Source organism: Pseudogymnoascus verrucosus (assembly GCF_001662655.1).
Source record: "Pseudogymnoascus verrucosus strain UAMH 10579 unplaced genomic scaffold scaffold_65, whole genome shotgun sequence".
NCBI classification, from domain to species: domain Eukaryota; kingdom Fungi; phylum Ascomycota; class Leotiomycetes; order Thelebolales; family Thelebolaceae; genus Pseudogymnoascus; species Pseudogymnoascus verrucosus.
In genome coordinates, this window is record NW_017263716.1 from 54,553 (window position 1) to 77,882 (window position 23,330).

The window sequence follows — 23,330 nt, forward strand, 5'->3', positions numbered from 1 at the left end:
GATAGGGGTAAGCGCGGGATTTCTTGGGTGGTGGATTGGGGGGGTTTGGGTGATGTACTACGGTAATACCACGGAGTCGAGAATTGGTGGGTGTAACCAATCGGCGTCCGTTATTTTCCGATAATCGTTCTTATCCATGACTAGGGACCCCATTGTTTCCTGCTTGTTTCCCACTCTACAAGCTCATACAGTACGCTACAGCAAAAAGTAAACTACCAAGACCAAGCGACGGAACCCGGAGACACAGCTTCACCGGAAACGACCATACAAAGCCCTTTCTCACTCACCCCCCAACATTTTTGATATCGTCACCTGTCAAATTATACCAACCCGTCCACGCAGAACAACCAAAAAACAAGGGACCAACTCCCGCTCTCCGCATACTAAATATAACCACAAATACCCAATCCACCTCCCCACGTCAATGGCCTGCGACAACCATTAATCTCCGTGTCACAGGCGTGCTGCGTGGGAGTCTTCCCCGCACACCGAGGCACGAGACAGGGCATCCTCCTCTTCCAACCACTCCTCCTCGCCCACGACGACGAGGCCGCTCAGCTGCGCATCTCCTCCAGCAGCAGCAGCAGTGCTGCACCCCGCTACTCCATCCACCTCCACCATGCCTCACGATCACGACCGCCCCAGCACGCCTACACCGATCGGGTCCCACGAGTCCTTCGTCTCCCCCCTCCCCGAGCACTTCCCCCGCGCCTCGGCGCCATCACGCAGAGACACCACCGCTGCCGATGACGACCACGTCCCCGCCACAGCCTGGGACCGGTTCATCACGGACCGGTCGGACTCGGCGTTCCATGCGTTTGCGGGCGCGACGGGCGGCTTCATGTCGGGAATCGTGACGTGTCCGCTCGATGTGATCAAGACGAAGCTGCAGGCGCAGGGCGGGTTCCGCGCGGCGCAGGCGAGGCTGAAGGTCCCGCAGAAGGCGGCGGTGTATAATGGGATGTTGGGGACGGGGAAGGTGATTCTGACGGAGGAGGGGATGAGGGGGTTGTATAGAGGGTTGGGGCCGATTATTTTGGGGTATTTGCCTACGTGGGCTGTGTGGTTTACGGTGTATGGGAAGGCGAAGGCGTATATTTCCACTACAGACAGTATGTACTGGTTTTTTTTTTCGTTTTTTTGGTGGGGGGAAGGAGGGCGTTCTTGTGTTTCCGCGGGGATCCGAGCTAACCGCCGTGCAAATAGGTTCAGAGTTCGTAACTAATTTTTGGTCCTCGATCATCGCGGGGTCGTGCTCAACGCTCTGCACAAACCCCATCTGGGTCGTCAAGACCCGGTTGATGTCACAAGTAAGCGCGACCTCGTCATCGCACGACTCGCGGCCCCCCTGGCACTACGACAACACCTTCGACGCCTTCCGCAAGATGTACAAGACCGAAGGCATCCTCTCCTTCTACTCGGGCCTCACCCCCGCCCTCCTCGGCCTCACCCACGTCGCTGTCCAGTTCCCCGCCTACGAGTTTCTAAAGAAGAAATTCACCGGCCAAGGCATGGGCGTCCATCATGATGGAGAGAAGAAATCCCAGTGGATAGGCATCCTCTCCGCTAGTGTACTGAGCAAGATCATGGCTAGCTCCGCTACGTACCCGCACGAGGTAATCCGGACGCGGCTGCAGACCCAGCGGAAACTCGCTCCGGGACCCTCAACGGAATATGCTCCCTTCAAACCCCTCACTGCGGAAGGCCCGGCGAATCCGGTCGCGGCGGTGAAGAATGCCCTACCCCGTTACAAGGGCATCGTGACGACGGCCAAGACGATCCTGAGAGAAGAGGGATGGCGCGCGTTTTACGCGGGGATGGGCACGAATATGATGCGTGCCGTCCCTGCTGCTACGACGACGATGTTGACATACGAGTATGTGATGAGCCATCTCGTGAAGACGCGCTCGGAGGCGCAGAGGAAATCGGCGATATGAAAGATTTTTTTGACCACAGCGGGACAGGATCTGGGACATACAATACCGGGGAAGTATGGATGGGACACATGTAGATATCTAAAGGGGATATGGGGGGAGATTCGATACACATACGGCGTGGCGAGGGCCTATTTTCGGGCGGGCTATGACCAGCGGTTTTGGCGTTCATTCCACTCTTGCATGTAGCGACGGGTGGTGAGGTGGATGTGTGGTCCTGCTTAAACGCTTAAACACGATCCGGGGAGGAGTGGGGATACAAATAGGCAGCAGCAGCAGCGCATTTGGTTTGGGCTGCTGCTGCTAGAGGGTGGAATATCTGTGTGTGTGATGTGCTAAGGGGACCAAGTTTGTATATATAGAAAGTTCTCCAAGAAATAAAAATAAAAAATAAAAATATATAATTGTGTAAGTGTGAGTGAGGGTGGGGAATGGGGCAGCTTGTGGGAATGGGTGGGCGATACACACTTTATTGTCGCTGTGACTCCAATACGCCCCTATAACCTTTACTATCCCCTTTTTTTCATATAAATAACCCCCCCCCCTTCCCCGCCCATCCAGAACCACCCAAAGCAGCCCCAGGAGTCAGTCTTACTTCAACCCCTTCGACGCACTCGGGATAGACGCTGGTGTGTACTTTTCATATATATGTTAGCAATAAGTCGTCTGACATAACAATGAAAGGACACCACCGCCCCTCCAGAAGACTCCTTGAGTGAAAGCCGAATCCACAAGGCTTTCGATATAGTCCATCGTAGCCGCAATGGGATTATGGCCCGTACTGGAAAACACGGCTATTAGCAGAGACAAAGCAAAGAGGATAGTGGATACCGTAACGAGCACGAGGAGTACGACTTGCTTCATACGCGTATCGTCTATGCAGCCGCTGTCGAGGTGCTGTGCGGGTAGTGTTGTCGTCGTCAGCGTCCCGTCACCGTTGGTCATTCTCGCCGCCGTCAGCTGTCCCGTCGCTAGTATCTCACCACCTAATGGGTACAGTGGTGTCATCTCAGACGTCCCCGACGGGATCGATGGGGGCTCATCGAAGTGCTATATTGTATGAGGGCAGAGCTCCAAATGGGGAATTAACTGTGATCTTCCGCGGCCGACCCATATGTCTGTCGGGTGTCAGTTATTTTCTTTGTGGAGACGGCGAGTTGCTGTTCAGTTGGGTTTTGTGTCGCTGCGTTATCATCTATGCTTGGGATCGTTGAGGAGGGGTGGGATGACCCGGCTACTACTATCCGATACGCTTTCCCTGTAAAATAGAAAGGTTTGTGACTGAGACTCCCAACTCCGCCTCTGTCGGGGGTTGGGTTGTATTTTGAGGCTTCTGATGTCGTTAAGTCAGGGCTTGGGCTTGGGCTGGGGGTTGGCTCAGGTGGGTTTGGATGGAGAGGTGGGGTTGAGGGGGGTGATTTGAGAATCGCTTCTGGTCCTCTGGGTGGAGGTTATCTTTGGCAGTGGTACAGGGCGGATGGAATGGATGTAGGTTGAAGAGAGAGGGGGACGGGGGGTCGAGCAGAGCTTGTGAGAATGAAGAATGGGCAGGTGATACACGGTTCGCTTTCTGTGAATCTAGTGTTATGCCCCTATAACCTTTACTACCCCTTTTTTTCATATAAATACCCCTCCCACCCAGAGCCATCAGGAGTCATCAGGATCCATCCATTCCTCAGTCGCTTTTATGCCCTCGGGATAGATGCTGTTGTGTACAGTATATCCTGCATCGTACCCATATCATCTGCGCAACCGCTACCGAGGTGCTGTGCCAGGCGGGGACAGTTTGCTGTCAGAGCGTTCTTGTTGTCTTGGAGAGTTCTTGTCACTGATATGCGGTGTTGTCGTCGGGGTTTTTTTTGTTGTCATCTGGTTTTTCTCGCTGGACTGATATCTACCTTGATAGCGCTGGGGAAAGGGGGTTGGGGAGGTTATGGAGGACGACTATCTGGTGGCTGCGGTATGTCTTGTAAGATGGTAAGAGTGTCTGGATTGACTGAGTTTCTGCTGGTGCGGGAAGAATGGAGTGGTCTCTTGAAGGGAAAGGGGGGGGGGGGGGTCAAGAGCTTGTGAGAATGGGATGGCCGGGTGATATACAGCCGATTATCTGACTCCTGTGTCATCTCCTTGATATCTACCACAGTATTATAATACTGCCCTGGACTTCTTTTGTACCCATCCGTTTACTAACTGCTTCAAGCTGACGACCTATAAAATCACCAGGGAAAGCTGACCCCTGCTACCACCATACCAACGCGGGCGCATCTTCACAGTCACGTAAAGATTCAGTGAAGCGCACAGCCGATGGCTGCGGGACCTCGCACCTTATAATGAGGTACTGTGTTGGGCGGGGCTGTAGTCGGGGGAGCAAAAGGTCGCATAGAGCAGTTCACCGCACAGTTGTCCCTGCTCAAAGGCTGAAGTGTGATATATGCATGGGATCCCGGCCACGGAGAACAGCCATTCGTGGAAGGTGGGCGTTCGGCTGTTTGAAGCTATTTCTCAGCAGCTGCCTCAGTGATAGTGTTGCTGGGTTTGCAGCAGATGTCAGTAGTTTCCTGGGACAGGATTGGCGCAGTCAAGAGAGATCGCATATACAATTCAAATTTCAATTGGAGATGGCAGAGATGAAGGCGGAGTCGAGAGAGATTGAATCTATAATTTCGAATTTCGAATTGGAGACGGTAAAGATGAAGGCGTGATGTTGTCGTGGTGTTCTCGCTGTTGTATAGTTCTCGTCACTGGTAGTCAGTCTTGTCGTTGGGGTCTTGCTGTCGGCTGGTTTATCTCGTCGCTGTTTGGTGCTGGGCGGGGTGGATGATAATAGTGGACTCTACGGCGGTTGTGGTGGATGGGTTGGTAAGAGTGATCTTAAAGCCACTCGTGTTCATTGGTGATGCTATTGCTGACAGTGATTAGGAGCTAAAAGCCATATCGTGCAGATAACAGCAGTATATACCCCCCTTTCTCTATGGCAGTAGTAAATCCCAGTCACAAACCCTCTTGCCCCCCCACCCCGTTTCTCCGTTCCCCTTTCCCCTTTCCCCTTATAACTCGCACAGCAGCGACCCTTTGACCTGTCATACTTCAATTACTGCTTGCCCCATTTATAAGATGAGATACGTGTCCGCCACGATAATGGGGGGGGGGGAAGGGAGGTGCACACGACAATGCTGAGGAGGTAGAGGCCGGCGCGGCTGTAGCGCGGGTAGAGAGAGGAGAGGTGGATGAAAACTATTGGGACTGCGGCTGGCGGTGTTGGAGCTGATTAAGGGGGCGAGTCGGCGGGGGTGTGGGTATGAGAGAGAGGATAGGAGGGGGAAATGGGGTTTATTCTTCTAAAATACACGCTGCCTACATGTGTGTCCCTATGAGATAAGTAAGAGGTGGTATTTCTTGGTGACCGTCACCAGAGGCGGTAGTGGTGGTGGGCCATTTTTGAGGTCGATGGGAGAGTTGATGAGTTGATGGGATAGCCGATGCGATGTGAGAACTGGGGTCCACGTGACCGTGGCCATCATGGCTGTTGGAGCGAAATTGAGCACAACCAATAGCTGATGTGACCACCTGGATGGCAAAACGAGATGGAAGAATAGATGACATCTGATTTCCCGCTTTTCCCGGATATCACATAATGAAATATGTGAGAGAGAAGACACGTGAGAGAGGGTTGGTTTCTAGCATGCATAACCCCTGTCTCTCCGGTTGTTCTAGTCCCTTGGCTTTTCCTCCTTCCCATGTATGTTCATTAGACACGGGTATGGATAATAGTTTCAATTATGATACATTATTATATTATTTTATATATTATATGTCTACGCGCGAGTATATTTGATATTTTACTTTATTGCTCCTTCTCCTCTTTTGCGTGGGATCACCAGAACTCTATTAGGTTGGCTATCCACTGTGTATCCACTCCGTCCCCACTTCCCCGCGCTGCTAACAACGCAGTATGTAGTGCTTATTCCCAGCTCCCAGGTTGAGATATAGTAGCTGCCAATGTTAAACTCAAACCCTACGTCTGGGATAACCAGAACATACTCGTGAAGCCTAAAATCAACAGTCATATCACATGCGGACAACTTTGATGGCTGATATGGAATTGCAGCTGTTGTTCGATACAATACTACTAATTTTGGCAAAGTAAGTCTTAGCCCAGCCGTCGAACTGCCGTGTAACCCTCCAATTATTCTAGAACATCAAGACAAGACGCCGTGTTGCAGCAACCACTCACTTTGTCGTCCTAGCACACCACACCACAAACGCCACAAACACCACCCCTCATTCAATATTCCTGTCTCTAAAGGCATTCTGGCTAAATACCCGTTGACAACACTACCGTCATCGAATCGCATGATGCGGTTGAGTCGAACTTATTGAACATGGTCTAATTTCGACCGGTTGTTGGTGTCAAAACACACTTCTACCCCTCATCTGAGTCCTCCCCCCTACCAATCACTTTCCATGTCCGCGGTTGAACTTCTCAAAACCGACCTGGGTAATGCGTCTAGGCAGAGCAGTGTCCAATTATTGAAGCTTGATTTGGTATCTGCAAAGCTTCTTAGTATGATTGATGGCTCAATCCTCAGGAAAAGGCAGATGTTCCATCACTCCCGGGTGGCACTTTTGAGCTGCGCATACAGGTTGGCTTGCTCAGTCGGCTGCTGCCGCCACCAAACTATCACAACTTACCAGAGCCAGCGGTGAGATTCTTGTCAACCATGTGATTACACAAACGCGGTTCGATATCCCAACTCACGGCCCGGCTGAAAGCTTCCTAGCTTCCGAAGAACATGAGAAGTAGCAAATATAGAGTCAGAGTCAAGGCGCTTCACAGGAAATATTGCACCCCGGCACCTTAGCCATTCTCCAGCCCCCCCTTTGCCCGATATTGTTGGACAGGACGGCCTGTCGGAACTTGCGCAGTACTGAAGGCCCTCGCCAGTTGCATCTTTCCCCGGACCTCTGCCACGTTGGAACCCTGCGTGACCCCTCTCGACCCCATCTTAGTTCACTCAGGTGGATGTGATGCAGCGGGTCCTCCTTTTCCCCGGACATATATGGGGCATGCGTCGCCTCGATTTGGGGGGGATCGGATTATCGAAGTTGGTCCTTCCCTCTAGTTAGGCCTTGCATTCGACAGCTACCTGCACCCCTACCAGTGCCCCAATTTTCATACCCAAATTGATATATTTTGCCCATCAGTATGGTGAAGGCTCCAGAAATCGGCGCCAAAGCCGCAGAGGACAAGGTCCAGGTTGCCCAGGCAGAGGCACCGGATTTTGAAAAGGTCCATTGGAGGTCGGAGCCTCACTTGAGAAAGCTCTATGCCTTTGGTTTTGTCTTGATGATTGCCTCTGCTACCACTGGTTACGATGGGTATGCACCGCTCTCGTGCCAAAGGGGAACTACAACTAATCTCTCAAATAGCATGCTTATCAACACGTCCCAGCAGATCAAACTCTGGGAACTGTACTTCCCTGAGGTCTCTGACAAAAATAAGCTCGGTATCTTGGTCAATATGTTCAACATTGGATCTATCATCAGTTTCTTTTTCACGCCCTACATCGCTGATAGATGGGGCCGTAAGTTTGCTATCACCTGTGGCTGTCTTATCATGTGTCTCGGTGGCTGCCTGTCCGCCTTCTGCAATGGCTACGGAAGTAGGTGACCCCCTGATAATTCATACGGCATCCCAGTGGCTAAGAATAACCTACAGTGTTCATCGCCGGCCGCTTCGTCCTCGGTTTCGGCAACAGCTTGGCGCAGATGTGCTCGCCCCTCCTGCTGACTGAAATCTGCCATCCCCAGCACCGTGGGCCCGTGACTGCCATCTACAATTGTCTGTGGAATTTGGGCGCCCTGGTGGTGTCCTGCATCGGATGGGGAACGTCGACTATCAACAATGACTGGTCCTGGAGAACTATCACCTTCATTCAGATCATTCCTTCTGCTGTCCAGCTCATGTTCATCTACTGTAAGCAATCCCAAAACGAAACCGTATTCTGGACGCGCTAACTTACAGACATAGGGATCCCGGAATCCCCAAGATACCTGATCTCCAAGGATCGCACCGATGAGGCGCTTGACATGCTCGCCACCTACCACGCTGGAGGCGACAAGAACAACGCAACCGTGCAATACGAGTTCCAGGAGATCAAAGAGACGATGCGCCTTGACAAGCTGACTAACCGCGCCGTCAGATACTCGGATTTCTTCAAGACAAAGGGAAACCGCTGGCGTCTGGCCATCATCATCTCCCTTGGTGTCATTTCCCAGTACTCCGGCAATGCCATTCTCTCCAACTACATTAACGTTATTTACGAAGGTGCCGGTATCCATGACCAGAACCAGAAGCTCGGTGTAAGGATCCCCAACTTTGGCACACTGCCCATGACTAATATAATGCATAGATCACCACCGGCAAAACTATTCTAGATCTCAGCGTCACCATCGCCGCTGCCCTATCTGTCGACAGATTTGGTCGTCGCCCGCTCTTCCTCACTTCCATCTGCGGTATGCACAATGACCCCTTTCTTATTATTGCCCCTGCTAACGCCCAGCAAAGGCATGGTCGGCTGCTTCGTCTGCTGGACCATAACTAGCGCCGTGTACGAGAACTCCAACCTCCAGAACGCCGGCGCCGGCTACGCGCAGCTCGTCTTCATCTGGCTCTTTGGCTGCTTCTACGACATCGGCTTTTCCGGTCTCCTGGTCGCCTACGCCCTCGAGGTCCTGCCCTTCCATCTCCGCGCCAAGGGCATGATGATCATGAACATCACCGTGCAAGCTATCCTCGCTCTCTCCAAGTTCGTCACCCCCGCCCCAAAATCCCTACTGAACCCACTAACCAAACCCCAGCCAAACGAACCTCCTCGCCTGGGACAACCTCCCCAACCACTGGAACTTCATGTTGTTCTACACAGTACGCCTCCCTCCGCCCCCCTTTTTCTATTCCAAGTCAGACCCAGCTAACAATACCCCCCCCAGCTTTGGGACACCTGCGAACTCGTCTTCGTCTACTTCTTCTACGTCGAAACCAACGGCCCAACCCTCGAGCAAATCTGCAAGATCTTTGACGGCGACGACGCAGCCGCCCATATCGACCTTCACCAGGTCGAGAAGGAGATCGCGCAGCAGCACCATGAGGATGATATCGTCGAGGTGCAGGCTGCCTCTCTCAAGGGGGCTGCTTAGGGTCCTCTGCGCTTGCGCGTGAGTTCTGGTTTAGTCATTCCTTTGTTTTAAGTGGAGGTGAAGAGGTAATGTGGGGAAGAGATGCAAGGACGCGGCTTCTTCTTATGCTGGAAGGCTCTGCTGCATGGACCAGTTGGTTGCCGGAGCTGGATGGTTAGGGGGTCGCGTAACTGTAAGCCATCGATATATAACAACTATGAGCAATTTAATACATTCGTTTCTCTGCTCAACAATGATGGCCCATACTTTCGGAACAATGATGTGTGTAAGTAGATTTTAATTTTTGGAAGTAGTGTGGGGTTTAAATTGGTAGTAGTACTGGAATGAATGTGTGGAAATTCGTAGGCTACTAAAGTAATGTAATCTCCAATTTCAGTTCATAGAGCTGCCATCATCCCCTTATAGTTCGGTAATACTTGTAGCATCCATCTAGAAGTCAACCCAAGCTCATCATTCCTTGCGCCAAAACTCTGCAAAATTCCACCTACCAACAAGTCCAACGAAACCTCCATCCATCTCCAATCCCACGTTCATCCCCCACAAGAGCCATTCAAAAATCCTCCAACTTAACAACATCATACGCTACCTCCTCATACGGATGCGCACTACCCCTCATTAGCCCACTCCCCTTCCCTCCCACACCCCCTCTCGGGAAAACTCACCTCTTCAAAGCCTCCACAGCCCGTCTAACCACCTCCTCCCCCTGACACAGCGTTTCGACCCTCACCTCCTCCAACACCTCGAGCTTCCCCACGGTCCCAATAGCCGGCTTAGCAGCATCACCGGGGCGGAACTGGCCTGTGCCGAGGGTGGTCCAGCAGACTTCGGTGTAGGAACCGGGACCAGGGTAGCGGCCGGCGCCGGCGGCAAAGATGGCGGTTTTGCAGGCAGAGAGGGAGGAAGGGGGGACAAAGAAGACCAGTTTGTAGCGGGTTAGGGTGGCGGCTGCGGCTGCGGTGCTGGCCATGGCGGCGGTTTGGCGTTGGTTTGGTAGGAGTTGGCGTGAGGTGATGATAGAGTTGATGTGAAGTGGTGGAGGGAGATGCGGGGTTTGGATATCAATTGTGGGGTGAGACAACCGTGGTAAGGGAAACCCCTGACGAGCGATTGACGGGAGCGCTAATGCGGGAGAGCTATATGACTCGCAACCCAACTTTCCTCATACGGCGACCCCTTCATCCTTCAGCTCCATTATTCAGCCTCGTCGCTTAAGTGTGCTGCGCCCTCCAAAAATGGATCCTGCGCTAAGTAATGGTAGCGATGTTAATCGGCCTTCATCTCTAGTTTGCTAGCAGCTCCTATGCGGCGCTGAGGACGGGTGCTATCTATAAGTACTTAAAGGGCTTTTATAACGCTCGCAAGATGGCGTCTGTTCAACTGCAAACTCTTGACCAACAAGGCTCTTCGTCAGCCGCATCAACCTCAATTTCGCCATCTATAGAGAGGCGCCCTACCGTTACGAGGGCAACGGAGACCTCTTTACCTAGAGCTTCGGCAGCTTCGCCTGGACCATTACTAGAGCAGCAGCAGCAACAGCAGCAATCTTCACAAGAGGGAAGACAACTTCAAACAGAACTAGCCCTAGAAGAAGCCCGCCGAATGATACAACAATGGTTTACACAAGCAACCTCAGAAGAGACCCACGGAACGCCACAGCAGTTGCAAACAGAAGCGCAACAGGGACAGCAAGAAATCGAGAATGGCACCCATGACACCCCGCCATCCCTGTGGTCTAAAATTGCTGAAAGGCTTGGATTCATTGTGGCAGTTCTTGCATTTCTTCTTGCGATTGGGATGATAGCCCCGACAGTTGGGCAGTATGCTACAGGGGTATGGTCCACTGCAAAAGACTATCAGGACTGGTGCAAGGGCGAGCAGGTACGTGCCTTTGTGCAGCATTATAGGGGGTGAAGCTAACAAAAGGGTTGTCTAGAGCATGGAGCACACCCTCACTCATGCTTGCGCACTGATCATAGATCGGCCATTACCGCCACCTCCTGGACTGAACCAAGTGTTCAGGGGCGTTAGGCGGCGAGAGGTTGGGAGTGTCGACGCTTCCCCCTGGAGCCATCTAACAGATATGGAGTTGAAGGGGTTGTACTCGACGGCGCTCTTTGGCTTTAGCATGCTTGCAATAGCGTTGAAGGGCAAAGACATCGAATTAATTGTCTGCTCGGTTTCTATTGGTTATCTCATAGAAGAAGCATGGGCTATGTTGCCTTTAAGGAGCATATTTCTCATCATATACTTTATATGGGAGCCATGGTTCGCATATGACCTAGGGTATGTATTTCTCTTGGCAGACCTTATCTATTTTCTAGGGGAAGTTGGAGACGACGAGGGAACAATTTGGGTGGGCCTAGCTGTAGTACTTACCAGCTACCGTATCGCATACACGAGTAGAAGTTCCAGGTATTTCCGGTGGTTTCAATGCCCCATGCTAGCTACGTCCATTCTACTCGCTGGGATGAGTTGCTGGGGCAGGCTCGTGGTTATGTACCAATTTTTGACGGACATATATCGGGAAATACAACACTTCTTTCTGTTCGATATCTAAATACATAAAACGATTATCGCGTTTATTAGATTTGATAGGAGTTAGCTAAACTTGGGGATCAAACACCACTGCCTAGATTACACTGTCAATCATAAACAAATTTGTATAGCTTTCAAGAGCCAAAATGTGATTGCTGCAGCTACAAGAATTACGGCATCTAAGATACTACAAGATGATCGTACATACGCTCTTCCCCTTGACTCGGCTTACATCGTCGTCATGAGCTCTTTATTCTAGCATTTACTTAATAATTTGTTTGCCGTTTCGATCTGTCCTGTAGTTTGCTCTACCGGTCCGCTTATGTGTTCAGGGTTAGATAGGAGGCGAACCCTTTGTTCCTATCTTCCTTATAAGAAATCGAATAGCCCTTAGCCCCGTAAACATAACAACAACAAACACAAAACGTCTACTTCCACAACTCAGATTGCAAGTATTGCTTTGAACCTTTTTGAAGTTCTCCACAACCAATCCTTTCGTCGCCATGAAGCACGACGATATTGCCTCCCCTGGGAGCAGCCCATCGAGCTCATCGTCAACCTCATCAAGCTCAAGCAGCACATGGTCCAAGGTGCCAGAACAAACCCCGGAAGAAACAGAAGATGCTCGTCTGTTTGACTATCACCTCGACCTTTTGAAGTCTGGCTCTGGCTCTGGACAACAAGCACTCCAAGACGTCACCACGGCACCGATCTTTTCCATGCCTGTTCTCAAGCACGCTGAAGCCGCAACCGTTGCCGTTGGTGATTCCCCACCAGTATTTCCACAATACGGTCTACTTGCTGGCATGACTGAGAGCGCACCAAATGAGCCAAAATCTGAGGATGGAGACAAATCATACATTCATGATCCTCGGATCTTCTTCAATGTTGCTGCTCCATCGAGCACTTTCATCTGTGGTTCCCAAGGTTCCGGCAAGAGCCACACCCTCTCATGCTTGCTTGAGAATTGCTTGATCCCATCGGATGCCAACAAGCTTCCTCGTCCCCTCACGGGTCTTGTGTTCCATTATGACACCTTCATCTCCGACGGTGGTGGATCTCCATGCGAGGCCGCCTACCTTTCTTCAGATCCAAGCATCAAAGTGAGAGTCCTGTGCTCGCCGACCAACTTCCGCACCATCAGAGTAAGCCCACTCACTTCTTCTACATATTTTGCTTTTTCACTGACCTTTGCAGCGAACCTATAGTGCCTTCAAAAACGTCACCGTTGAGCCGCTGCGAATCAGCGAAGAGAACCTCAACACCAAGCGCATGCTTGATTTGATGGCTGTGAGCCGCGGCGATGGCCCAATGCCTCTGTATTTGCATGCTGTCTACCGCATCCTTCGAGAGATGCGAATGGAGCAACAGGAGATGGGAACTGGATTCAGCTACGCCACGTTCAAGGACCGCGTTTCGAGAACGGAAATGACTCCGGCTCAACTCAGTCCGCTCGCACAGCGACTTGATACTCTTCAGAGTTTCATGCCAAACACGGAGACTGGGGTCATAATCCAGCAGCGAAAGGGCAAGCTGGTGAGACAGTATGGGAATGACTGGACCTCCAAGGTATGTGGCCGCGTTATGACATTTGGTCTATACCTTCTAACAGTTCTAGCCTGACTCTCTAACCATCGTCGATCTTTCATGCCCCTGTGTTACGCCAGAGGGGGCTTGCTCACTATTCAACATCTGCTTGAGTATTTTCCTCGACCAGGACACAGCGGGTCGTCGGGTGATTGCCTTGGATGAGGCACACAAAGTAAGTGAGAATCTTCGAGGCAAAATCCTTGTTCTAACCCATAACTTTTAGTTCATGAATGAATCGGCCGAGGCCCAGACCCTCACGGCGACCCTTCTCACCACAATCCGACTGCAACGCCATCTCGGCGCCAGAATCATTATCAGCACCCAGGAGCCAACTATCTCACCGGAGCTTCTCGACTTGTGCTCGATCACCATTGTCCACCGCTTTACGTCACCTGAATGGATGAAAAGCCTTAAAGCCCATTTGGCAGCAGCAGCGTCCGACATTACTGCACCGGAGCCGGATGCAGGCGATCGAGACACAGAGTCAATCCCAGGCGCGAAGGTCCAGACGGCAAGTATGATCTTCAAGAAAATTGTTGGGTTGGAAGTTGGAGAGGCACTCCTGTTCTCGCCCAGCGCGATGGTTGGTGTAGATGCGGCAAGCGTCAGTGGCAGATATGCGAGGCTCGGGTCCGGATTTCTGAAAGTCAGGGTGAGGAGTAGGTTGACAACCGATGGAGGCAAGAGTGTTTTGGCCGCATAGAGAGACCGTGACAAGATGTTGGATTATTGAGTTAGACAGATACTATAGCGTATGAATGAAGTCAACCGTCCTCTTCAGAATCTCCATTCATCAACCGTCTTTTAAGTTCCTCTGCAAACCCACAACTCTCTATGCTCTCCTTATCAACCTTGTGATTATCGCACCAGCATCTATCATTCCCACGTTGATACTCATGGATAACTAGCGGACTACGTTCAATTCTCTCCACATTGAACTGCACGTCGACAGCATCCAGCTTCAATTTTGAGAAAACCCGTAGCGGCACCTGCGTACAAATCCACTTGGCAAAATCCGCGATTTTCTCGCTGCTATCCTTACACACTAGGGAATCTGAGTCCATCAGCTGCCCCAACTTCCCAAAGTATTGTCCTCCAGTGCGAAACCGCTGCGGATCACAACACTGCCTAATCATTTCCCACTCGTTTGCCGGCCCATGACTGCAGCCGAATCTTATCTGCAACCGCAGTTCACGCAGGCCGGTGAAGTAGTCAGCACCATTTGCTAGTGCACTGCTACTAGGCGCGAGACAAAACGGACACTTGCATATATATCGTCCTCCCCACCAATCATCGGGGTTCCTCATCATTATTTCCCACCCGTGGTTTACGGATTTAGAGAAAGAGAACTTGCAGTGGTTTGAAAAAGGAGGTATGAACTTGTTGCGGGTGTCTGCATTGATAGCCAGTTGTAGGTCTAACGATAGCGACCGCACCATCGACGGCTTGATAAAAGTCTCTGGTGACTGGAACATGAATGCCGACAGGCAAAACACATTGTCAAACGCGAGACATATGTTTGCATAAAAAACGGACCGGGCTTCGGCGTAGATTTGGCGGTTTGTGAGAAGCCAGATGAGTGGATTGGCAGTCAGTTTAGCTTTAGCTTTCGAAGAGCGAAGTTTGCGTTGTTTGTTGGTGAGTACCGGAGGGGGAATAGCAAAGCTGAATCTCGCAACTTGCTCTAGTGGACCAAATGTGAGAGACTCTGCACATACGAGGATTGGTCCTGAACAAGTGGCGACGGCTTCCCAGATCATGAATCGTACTTCTGCTGGGAGGGTGAGTAATGAGGGCGGTTGAGAGATTGCTCCATCGGCGCCTACTGTGATTTAGAATCCGGAGAAGAATATCTGTTGAGCTTACTACCTTCTATTGGCATTCGCCTTCTGGGATGTCTTCCCATTGTTTAAATTGTTGCTCCTGCGGAAGCTATAGAAATTCTTGTTAGTCATTGGGATGGCATGTCTTGATTAAAAATGAAGAGGGAATATATGGAGATAATACACACCACGATGTACGCTGTTACTGAACCCAATTCTCTGAAAATAGCTGCAAAATTCTCTCATCATTTTGATTGTGTAGTCGCCCTTCGTTATTTATGTCTGCCTGTTGATAATGGATGCGGTTATCAGTCATCCGCCCCCAATTACGCCAAGCCTCGAATGCAGCAATGGCCAAGAGACTCAGCCTTCTTACAAAAACAGCCTATTCGGAATATGTATGTATCTAATAACAAGACCCTTTTGAATGACTCTCAATATCACATACCAGACTCATATATACACACCCAGACGCCAGACCCTCAAATATGCATACACTGCCGCGCCGCCTCAGCCACACCCATCTACTCCTTCCTCACCCTACTACTCCTCGCCGCCGCTCTAACCCTATCCTCCTCGTCAGACCTCGCAACCTTCTCCCCCTCGGCCCCCTCCTTCGCCGCCTTCTCCCCAAGCAGCTGCTTCACAGTACTCTTTGACTCTGGCGCCGCAAGCGCCCCATGCCTCCGCAGTGACTCATTGCGCCAGCTAATCTGCCCTCCGTCCGCCTCACGGTGCATCTGCGCATTGCGCTTCGCTGCTGTGATGGATGTGCGCGCATATCTACTAGCTGTTAGCCGGCACGCGATATGGGTGGAGGGGTGGCGGCATACACGAAGAGGAGAGTGGCCATGCAGAATGCCGCGAGGGGCGTGGCTATCGTCTAGCGGGTAGAGTTAGTAGGCGCCTATGCGTGTTTAAAGAGGTCAATTGCATACCCGAGCATTGAGATTGTATTTACGTCCTCCCATATTTGCGGTGATGATGGGTCGTGTGTAGACGAGGCTGAGGGTTTCACGACGGGCTGTTGTTTTGCTGCGGGAGCTACCCCAAAGTACCAAGCTAGTTTCCCCAGATCTCGGCAATCGGGATTTGGCATCTTGGACGACAATCGCATCATCACCGACCAAAGGGCAGGCTGTAGGGATGCGACTCAAGACGCGATCTCATGAATCACACGGTGAAGGTTCTCCGCGGAGGGGAATTAGTATTTATAAGTATGTGCATTTCGCATAATTCATTAATGCTACCGCTATAAGCAAGAAACTACAAACGCTGCTATATCCACTACCCTGCTTTATGCCTCAGTCTCCGGAACATATGGAGTCTCCACCGGCCTCTCAGCCTGAGGCTGGATGCGTGCCAAATGCCTCCTTTCACCAGTGGTCCAATCCACGACGGCTGAGTGCGCGGTGACACGGTTATCCCACACGACGACCGTCTTAGGCGCCCACCTCACGCGAGTCTGGTAATCGATACCGCGCGCAATATGCGCATACAAGAAAGCAAGAAGCGCATCGCTCTCCTCCTTCTTGAAGCCCACAATGCTCCTCGTGAAGCCCGAGTTAACATACAGCGCCTTCTCGCCAGTAGCGGGGTGCGTGCGCACAATCGGGTGCTCATGGGTGACCGGCTCGCGACGCACGACGCCGCCGCGCTTGTGGCTGAACTCGGCCTGCTCGATGCCGGAATGGAGGGCCTTGAGGCCATGGAGGCGCTGCTTGAGGGCGGGCGACAGGCGGTTGTAGGCCTCGACTTGGTTGACGAAGGCGGTGTCGCCGCCGGTCTCGGGGGTGTCGAAGACGTAGAGGAAGGTGGTTCCGGGGGGTTGCGCCTCGTAGGAGACGTCGGAGTGCCAGGCTACGCTGCTGTTGCGGCCGGCGAAGAAGTTGTCAAGTTCGCCTTTGCTGCCGACGCGGTGGACGAGGTGGATCTCGGGGTAGCCTTCTGGCGCGCCGGAGGTGGGGTGGATGTGGTGGCGGCCGAAGTAGCCGCCGAAGTCGAGGGCGTCTTTGATGGGAAGGTCGGCAAAGTCTTGGTCGCGGAATGCGACGACCTTGCGCTGGGCGACTAGAAGAGCGAGTTGGTCCTTACCGGCGGCGGAGAGCTGGCTGAGCTGCACGCCGGTGACTTCGGAGCCGGTGGCGGGGGTCAGCTTGGTGATTTTGCTACCCTCGACAAGGAGATCCTTGAAGGTTGGGTCGGCGCCAACACCGTGGTCTACGTGCTCGAATGGCTCGAGCGGCGCGTACTTCTGGTCATAGTCGTAAACCGGAAGGTAGTGTGGGTATTTTGCGGTGGTAGTTCCTCCCTCTTCGTCGATTTGCCTGCGGACTCTCCTGGCTGGAGCATCTGCTGATGCCTCTGTTGCTGCCTCTGGTACTGCGACTACTGGGACTTGCTTTGCGACGACTGGAGCGACCTGCTCTTGTTGGATTTCTGCGACGGAAGGAGCCATTTTGAAAGATTGTTGTTTTTTTGCTTTGGGTGGATTTAGGGTATTGAACTGTTGTGTCACGACTGAAACTACCCCATCAACCTCGTGGGCTCGACGGTTTTATATAACCGCCATTCATGATACTTCACTTGATGATTTTGTCGGCCATCACGGCGTCTTCAAGCACCGCGAAATCTTTCGCAAGCTCACCATGTTTCGACCATTCTTTGCACAATCCGTGGACGGGATGGTGAAATTGGAGAAGCTTTCGACGGCGTAGTCGGGCATTCTACCAGCGATCCGTGGGTCCGATTTCAAAGAGCGGTTCAAGAGCGATGGTGCGTTTCAACGATGTGGTTCGAACGGAATCACGGCGAAAGTTGTCCCAGATTCACCGATGGAAGCAGGAACATCGTGGATCACGTCGTCGATTACGGGCCCGATTTGACTAGGAAACGTACCCACGAGAAGACGCCATCGCGGTGGTCGGCGTCGAAAGTTACCGTCGCCGATAATTTGGTGTATTCCGCACATATTCCAAGTTACAGATAAGACGAGTAAGTCGCATCTTTCCATATGGTCTCAGTTTGCTACAGATGGCGTTATTTGAACTGCTTATCCATCCAACTGCATTATGGAATAAAGTAGTGAGGTGCTGCAGTAAATTCCTACAGTAACGTCTTGGCCGTCGGGTTACCCCGCACAAGCGGCGTTTAATCGCAGCATTCAATAGATGTCCTTTTTGACTTAGTTGAGTCGAGCTCACTATTTGGAAGTTGGTGTACTTGCCATAATCTGCGCCATGTGCCATATCAGGCATGTTGTTGTGTTGATGCCCGTCTAGTAGTTACGTGCTATTCTCGGCTATTGCACCATCATGAGAGTTCATGTACGGGAGTTATGTCCGACTATATCCCCAGCTAGGCAGTTCAACTACTCCATTTATTATTATTCTTATTCTTTATTTGATTTATCTATACGGCAGTGATACGGTAGATTTCCTACAAGTGTAGTCCCCAAACAGTAAATAGATCCTGAGGAATGCGACCATCAAGGTGTTGGGTCACATGACCACACCCCCTCAACACACCCCCTACAGTGCGAGCAGGGGTGTTGCTTGCTAGGGACATAGTTTCAATGTCTGTTGCTCCATAAAAAGAACATAGAGCATGTCTTATAATACTCTATACGTGAAGGGTTGCATAGCATAGGTCTCTGTACGGGCGCTTGTACATACTGATCTTCGGCATTTGGCTTTGGTCAACGGCATGAAGATAGATGCCCTCCACATATTTCAAGTTGAACAAAGGGATGAACCTCTCGCGGCTTTCATTTAAGTGTCCTCTCTATGGCTATCTCTGGAGTTATTCCCTTACGGACCTCTTGGCTCGTAGGCTTTGTAATTGGGAACTCTACATTCAAATGCCGGTTCCCACTATCCGATGATGGCATCTTAAACTTCAATGACGAAGATTCCAGCGTATTGTTGATCGTGTTTCAACCAATTGTCAGCATCCATCCGCACGTTCTCCCCAGACCGAGACCGGATCCCCATGTGTCGTCCGCGTGTGGAAACGGATGCATGTCTCTATACGACTCTGTAGCATGGGCATGCACCCCACGCCGGCGAGAGCCGGCCAAGGATGGAGGTTGGGAGTAAGTTAGACATTTCCTTGTCGTTTCCTTGTCGTTTCTTATCTTTCTGTCATTCCTCTGGGCGGATGGTAGGGCTTGGCAAACGATGCATCGTCAATTTTGTTGGTAAACATAGCCCGAAAATCACCATCGACGGCAGTCCCGAGGCTGCGCCGGGGGGGGGCACGTTGATCACCTCATATGCCAGGAGTATTGTACGTGCCTGTATGTCCACCTCGTTATACTAGACGTGTATGAAAATATATAAACCCTTGCCTCGTCCTTCATGGAGGGGCAACACGGCCGAGAACTGTGGTCGCAAACGCAAAAGCCCCAGATAGATCCTCATCCCAACAACCATGGGTTCAGCTTCAATCGCAAGCAGACGCGGGGATGACTCCGACAGAACATCGGTGTCATCCGAGGGAAAGCAGGGCGTGATTCCTGGCAACCTCCTGGACGGCGCCCAGATAGTCACCAAGAGTGGCAATCTCGTCACCAAGGATGGGGTCGTGGTCTCGACGCAAGAATCAGACTCTAGCTTGTCGACCAACGTATTCGCCGACCCAGAGATCAGGGACTTCTACGTGAAGATGTACGAAAAGGCAAAATATGAGTGTCGCCACGTTTTTGATGCAGACCTCACATGGTCCGCCGAAGAAGAGAAGAAACTTATACGGAAGGTTGACTGGCGAAGTAAGATATGCTGCCATTCCCATAGGTTTCATATTGCTAAACTACAATTCAGTCTGCTTATGGGCTTGCATTATGTTCTTCTCCCTGCAACTTGATAGGGGTAACATGGTACAAGCTGTCTCGGGGACACTCTTAAAGGACCTGCACCTCAACACTAATGGTAAGTTCCCTATTACGCTATTCTTCTACAGCCATTAACTTGCAACTCCTAGATTACAACCATGGAAACACGATCTTCACCGCATCTTTCCTAGTCGCCGAGCTGCCGTCTCAACTCGTATCGAAGAAAATCGGCCCCGACAGATGGATTCCGATGCAGATCTGCCTCTGGTCGATCGTCGCCATGAGCCAGGCCGCTATGACAAGCCGATCCGGATTTTTCGCAACGCGCGCACTATTGGGTATCCTCGAGGGCGGTTTCATCCCCGATCTCATCCTCTTCCTGAGCTACTTCTACACCTCCAAAGAGCTGCCTATCCGCCTAAGTTTCTTCTGGACCGCGCTCAGCGTAACTGGCATCATCAGCTCTCTCCTGGCTTTCGGGATTTTCCATCTCGAGGGCGCACACGGTGTGGCGGGATGGAAATGGCTGTTCTTACTGGAAGGGCTGATCACTTTCGTAATTGGAGTCGCTTCGTTCTTCATGATGCCTGCTTCGGCTGTCCAGACGAAGACTTGGTTCAGGCCTAAAGGCTGGTTTACTGACCGCGAGGAGGCTATCCTGGTTAACCGCATTCTGCGCGATGACCCCTCCAAGGGATCCATGATGAATCGCAAGGCCATTACACCCCGTCGCCTCTGGCGCGGACTCACAGACTACGATCTGTGGCCGGTAAGCACACCCCACCCCCCACCCCCCCATTACTAAAACAAGAACTCCACTAACACACCCCAGATCTACGCCCTCGGAATAATCATATACATCCCTCAAAACCCGCCCGCCCTCTACCTAACCCTCACCCTCCGCTCCATCGGCTTCAGCACCTTCAACGCCAATCTCCTCACCATCCCGCACACCGTGGTCCACATCTTCACCCTCCTCAGCATAACCTGGCTTGCCGGGAAATTCAACCAGCGCGCCCTCGTCGCCGTCTTCCAGCTTATCTGGACCCTTCCCGTCTTGATCTTTCTCGCCGTCTGGCCCGGGCTTATCAGTAACCAATGGGGCACCTACGCCGCTACCGCCGTGCTGCTGTCGTACCCGTACTGTCACGCTATCGTGGGAGGCTGGGTGAGCTCGAACTCCAACGATGTCGGCGCGCGCTCGATATCAGCGTCGCTGTACAATATGTCTGTGCAGCTCGGTGGAATCTGCGCGACCTTCGTGTATCGGGAGGATGATAAACCGTACTACCGCCGGGGCAACAGGACGTTGATCGGTATTAATGTGTTGGGGATTGGGCTGTTCTTGTTTGCGAAGGCGTATTATGTGTGGAAGAATAAGATTAGGGATAAGAAGTGGAATGCGATGACGAAGGAGGAGCAGAATGATTATATTGCTAATAGTAAGGATCGTGGGTCGAGGAGGTTGGATTTTAGATTTCTGCATTGAGGTGTTGGAGCGGGGAGGGGGGGGGAGATGGTATTTAGCTGGGCTGAATTTAAATAATCCCATGAGAATTACACGAGATATTACTTTGAAGTCGTCTTTCATCAAGTGAGAATAGTTGATGTCTAATTTATCACTTACATACGTCCTGTCATGTAAGTTAAGCCTGGCCAATCGGAAACCTTGCCATCCTGTAGGTGGCGTCTGGGCGTACTCCCCGCTCATGAGTCACATGATATAGAGGGGTCAACCAGCTCTATCGAGGACTAGAAACCACTTATATCATCTTTAAAACACCTAAACGGCTCTGTTCTATATATATATTTAGTGTTGTTACCATGCCCCCTTCAGCGGATCTAACCACCCAACCCCCGGCGGCCGAGGCACCACCTTCCACCCTCCCCTCGAAGCAAGCGCCGCACGTTCACGGCTCTGAAGAGAAAACCCCCTTACAAGCCATAAGCCATGGAATCCTCATGGACGGTAAGAAAAATCCCGCTCATTATTTATCCCCAGATCCCCCAAGCCATCCTCCTCAACCCCCATCCCTACTAACCCCAACAGGCATCCCAACCTTCTCCTCCCCCGCTGAGCACCGTAAACACATCCTCATCCACACCGCCGCCACTTTCCGTGACTTTGCACGCAAAGGCTTCACCGAAGGCCAAGCGGGACATATCAGCGTCCGCGACCCGGAGTTCGAGGATTACATCTGGATGAACCCTCTCGGGCGGCACTTCGGTCTCATGACAGCAGGTGATATGATCTGTTTAGATATGCACACCGGTGCCGTCGTAGGCGGTAACAATGTATGTTTGTCCCCTTTCCCATCCTTTCAACTTTCTTCATAACTCCAATTTATGTATACCGTTACGCTTAAATCATGTACCGACCCCTTGCTAACTCCGAACCCGAACACAGACCCGCCCCGCCAACGCCGCAGGCTTCCAAATCCATTCCGCGATCCACAAGGCGCGGCCGGATGTCGCGGCCATCTGCCACGCGCACACGGATGCGGGCCGCGCGTGGAGCGTGTTTGCGCGGCCGTTGGAGATGCTGAATCAGGATGTTTGTAATTTCTATCAGGCGCATGCGGTGTATGCGGAGTATGGGGGGATTGTGTTTGCGGAGGAGGAGGGGAGGAATATTGCGAGGGCGCTGGGGGAGGGGAATAAAGTGAGTTCTTCTTATTTATTACTTGGGCCCCTTTTTGGGTGGGTTTGGGAGCGGGAGGGGAGGAAGTGGGCTAATGGGGCGATAGGGGGTTATTCTCATGAATCACGGCCTACTCACCGTCGGCCACACAGTCGACGAAGCAGGCTACATGTTCGGCCTCCTCGACCGCGGCTGCCGCATCCAGCTCGACGTCGAGGCAGCGTGTGCAGGTAATCCGGGGCTGAAGCGGAATATCATTTCTGACGAGGAGGCGGCGTATAACATGAAGATGGCGAGTGAGAAACATGTTTTGTATCGAGAGGCGCAGCCGGATCTGGATTATATCTTTGAGACGCAGGGGATGGAGGCCGTGGCGAGGGGGGTGGATAATATGGTTATTGATGAGCAGGGAGGGAATTAGTAGGATGGGACGGGTGTATGGGTGGGCTGTTATGAGAATTTTGTCGTTGAGCGAGTAGGTCGTAGTGAGGAGGAGGTCTTTTGATAATAGTATATATCCATATGTCCTCGTATATAATCACATATAGATGGGTCTCAAGACAGCAAGAGCCCTGAAAAATATATCAACTCGGCTAGCCACGGCGCATAGTTCTCATATAAAAAGCGCGGAAGCCGCTATAACAACGCGGACACCGTTCCACGCTCCCTACTTAAGAGCGAATTCCGAAAAGCGAAAGACCGAGAAAAATCTCCACTGTATAGATTTTGATAGTGGGTCAGTTAAAAACTAGCGTATATTTTTTGGAGATGGCAGGGTT

At 51.7% G+C, this 23,330-nt stretch overlaps 9 protein-coding genes across 9 annotated transcripts; 5 read left to right on the forward strand and 4 right to left on the reverse strand.

Annotated features, from left to right (window-relative positions):
- Positions 1–180: 180 nt before the first annotated feature.
- VE01_09519 (uncharacterized protein) lies at positions 181–2,333 on the forward strand. The gene is made up of 2 exons (XM_018278932.2): positions 181–1,112; positions 1,207–2,333. The coding sequence occupies exons 1-2, from the start codon at positions 620–622 to the stop codon at positions 1,935–1,937; spliced, it is 1,224 nt and encodes a 407-aa protein (XP_018126027.1). The 5' UTR covers positions 181–619; the 3' UTR covers positions 1,938–2,333.
- Positions 2,334–6,632: 4,299 nt separating this feature from the next.
- Positions 6,633–9,332, forward strand: VE01_09520 (uncharacterized protein). The gene is made up of 8 exons (XM_018278933.2): positions 6,633–7,313; positions 7,365–7,597; positions 7,654–7,911; positions 7,966–8,297; positions 8,348–8,450; positions 8,503–8,743; positions 8,796–8,859; positions 8,925–9,332. Exons 1-8 carry the CDS (start codon positions 7,141–7,143, stop codon positions 9,129–9,131), a joined length of 1,611 nt encoding a protein of 536 aa, XP_018126031.1. The 5' UTR covers positions 6,633–7,140; the 3' UTR covers positions 9,132–9,332.
- A 64-nt stretch (positions 9,333–9,396) lies between these two features.
- On the reverse strand, positions 9,397–10,155 carry VE01_09521 (uncharacterized protein). The gene is made up of 2 exons (XM_018278934.2): positions 9,794–10,155; positions 9,397–9,736 (listed from the first exon to the last, which is right to left on the reverse strand). The coding sequence occupies exons 1-2, from the start codon at positions 10,096–10,098 to the stop codon at positions 9,682–9,684; spliced, it is 360 nt and encodes a 119-aa protein (XP_018126030.1). The 5' UTR covers positions 10,099–10,155; the 3' UTR covers positions 9,397–9,681.
- A 338-nt stretch (positions 10,156–10,493) lies between these two features.
- VE01_09522 (uncharacterized protein) lies at positions 10,494–13,959 on the forward strand (the record flags this gene model as incomplete). The annotated part of the gene is made up of 6 exons (XM_018278935.1): positions 10,494–11,009; positions 11,065–11,418; positions 12,143–12,811; positions 12,864–13,235; positions 13,285–13,428; positions 13,480–13,959. The coding sequence occupies 6 exons, from the start codon at positions 10,494–10,496 to the stop codon at positions 13,957–13,959; spliced, it is 2,535 nt and encodes an 844-aa protein (XP_018126032.1).
- A 61-nt stretch (positions 13,960–14,020) lies between these two features.
- VE01_09523 (uncharacterized protein) lies at positions 14,021–15,162 on the reverse strand (the record flags this gene model as incomplete). The annotated part of the gene is made up of 2 exons (XM_018278936.1): positions 14,021–15,078; positions 15,126–15,162. 2 exons carry the CDS (start codon positions 15,160–15,162, stop codon positions 14,021–14,023), a joined length of 1,095 nt encoding a protein of 364 aa, XP_018125983.1.
- A 441-nt stretch (positions 15,163–15,603) lies between these two features.
- Positions 15,604–16,050, reverse strand: VE01_09524 (uncharacterized protein; the record flags this gene model as incomplete). Its single annotated transcript, XM_018278937.1, has 3 exons — positions 15,604–15,862; positions 15,913–15,962; positions 16,018–16,050. 3 exons carry the CDS (start codon positions 16,048–16,050, stop codon positions 15,604–15,606), a joined length of 342 nt encoding a protein of 113 aa, XP_018126034.1.
- Positions 16,051–16,328: 278 nt separating this feature from the next.
- Positions 16,329–18,316, reverse strand: VE01_09525 (uncharacterized protein). The gene has a single exon (XM_018278938.2). The coding sequence runs from the start codon at positions 17,535–17,537 to the stop codon at positions 16,377–16,379; it is 1,161 nt and encodes a 386-aa protein (XP_018126033.1). The 5' UTR covers positions 17,538–18,316; the 3' UTR covers positions 16,329–16,376.
- A 285-nt stretch (positions 18,317–18,601) lies between these two features.
- Positions 18,602–21,430, forward strand: VE01_09526 (uncharacterized protein). The gene is made up of 4 exons (XM_018278939.2): positions 18,602–19,847; positions 19,900–20,007; positions 20,060–20,679; positions 20,743–21,430. The coding sequence occupies exons 1-4, from the start codon at positions 19,511–19,513 to the stop codon at positions 21,397–21,399; spliced, it is 1,722 nt and encodes a 573-aa protein (XP_018126036.1). The 5' UTR covers positions 18,602–19,510; the 3' UTR covers positions 21,400–21,430.
- Positions 21,431–21,658: 228 nt separating this feature from the next.
- Positions 21,659–23,181, forward strand: VE01_09527 (uncharacterized protein). The gene is made up of 4 exons (XM_018278940.2): positions 21,659–21,879; positions 21,961–22,205; positions 22,318–22,572; positions 22,658–23,181. Exons 1-4 carry the CDS (start codon positions 21,735–21,737, stop codon positions 22,970–22,972), a joined length of 960 nt encoding a protein of 319 aa, XP_018126035.1. The 5' UTR covers positions 21,659–21,734; the 3' UTR covers positions 22,973–23,181.
- Positions 23,182–23,330: the final 149 nt, after the last annotated feature.

Excerpts from the sequence above, each read along its gene's own strand:
- VE01_09520 (XM_018278933.2), top strand. The coding sequence starts at position 7,141 with ATGGTGAAGGCTCCAGAAATCGGCGCCAAAGCCGCAGAGGACAAGGTC. Across the intron at positions 7,314-7,364 it reads GCTACCACTGGTTACGATGG|CATGCTTATCAACACGTCCC; the intron begins GTATGCACCGCT and ends TCTCTCAAATAG. Across the intron at positions 7,912-7,965 it reads CCAGCTCATGTTCATCTACT|GGATCCCGGAATCCCCAAGA; the intron begins GTAAGCAATCCC and ends TTACAGACATAG.
- VE01_09525 (XM_018278938.2), bottom strand. The coding sequence starts at position 17,537 with ATGGCTCCTTCCGTCGCAGAAATCCAACAAGAGCAGGTCGCTCCAGTC.
- VE01_09526 (XM_018278939.2), top strand. The coding sequence starts at position 19,511 with ATGGGTTCAGCTTCAATCGCAAGCAGACGCGGGGATGACTCCGACAGA. Across the intron at positions 20,008-20,059 it reads CCTGCACCTCAACACTAATG|ATTACAACCATGGAAACACG; the intron begins GTAAGTTCCCTA and ends TGCAACTCCTAG. Across the intron at positions 20,680-20,742 it reads CAGACTACGATCTGTGGCCG|ATCTACGCCCTCGGAATAAT; the intron begins GTAAGCACACCC and ends AACACACCCCAG.
- VE01_09519 (XM_018278932.2), top strand. The coding sequence starts at position 620 with ATGCCTCACGATCACGACCGCCCCAGCACGCCTACACCGATCGGGTCC. Across the intron at positions 1,113-1,206 it reads GTATATTTCCACTACAGACA|GTTCAGAGTTCGTAACTAAT; the intron begins GTATGTACTGGT and ends CCGTGCAAATAG.
- VE01_09527 (XM_018278940.2), top strand. The coding sequence starts at position 21,735 with ATGCCCCCTTCAGCGGATCTAACCACCCAACCCCCGGCGGCCGAGGCA. Across the intron at positions 21,880-21,960 it reads CCATGGAATCCTCATGGACG|GCATCCCAACCTTCTCCTCC; the intron begins GTAAGAAAAATC and ends TAACCCCAACAG. Across the intron at positions 22,206-22,317 it reads CCGTCGTAGGCGGTAACAAT|ACCCGCCCCGCCAACGCCGC; the intron begins GTATGTTTGTCC and ends ACCCGAACACAG.
- VE01_09521 (XM_018278934.2), bottom strand. The coding sequence starts at position 10,098 with ATGGCCAGCACCGCAGCCGCAGCCGCCACCCTAACCCGCTACAAACTG. Across the intron at positions 9,737-9,793 it reads GCTGTGGAGGCTTTGAAGAG|TGCGCATCCGTATGAGGAGG; the intron begins GTGAGTTTTCCC and ends AATGAGGGGTAG.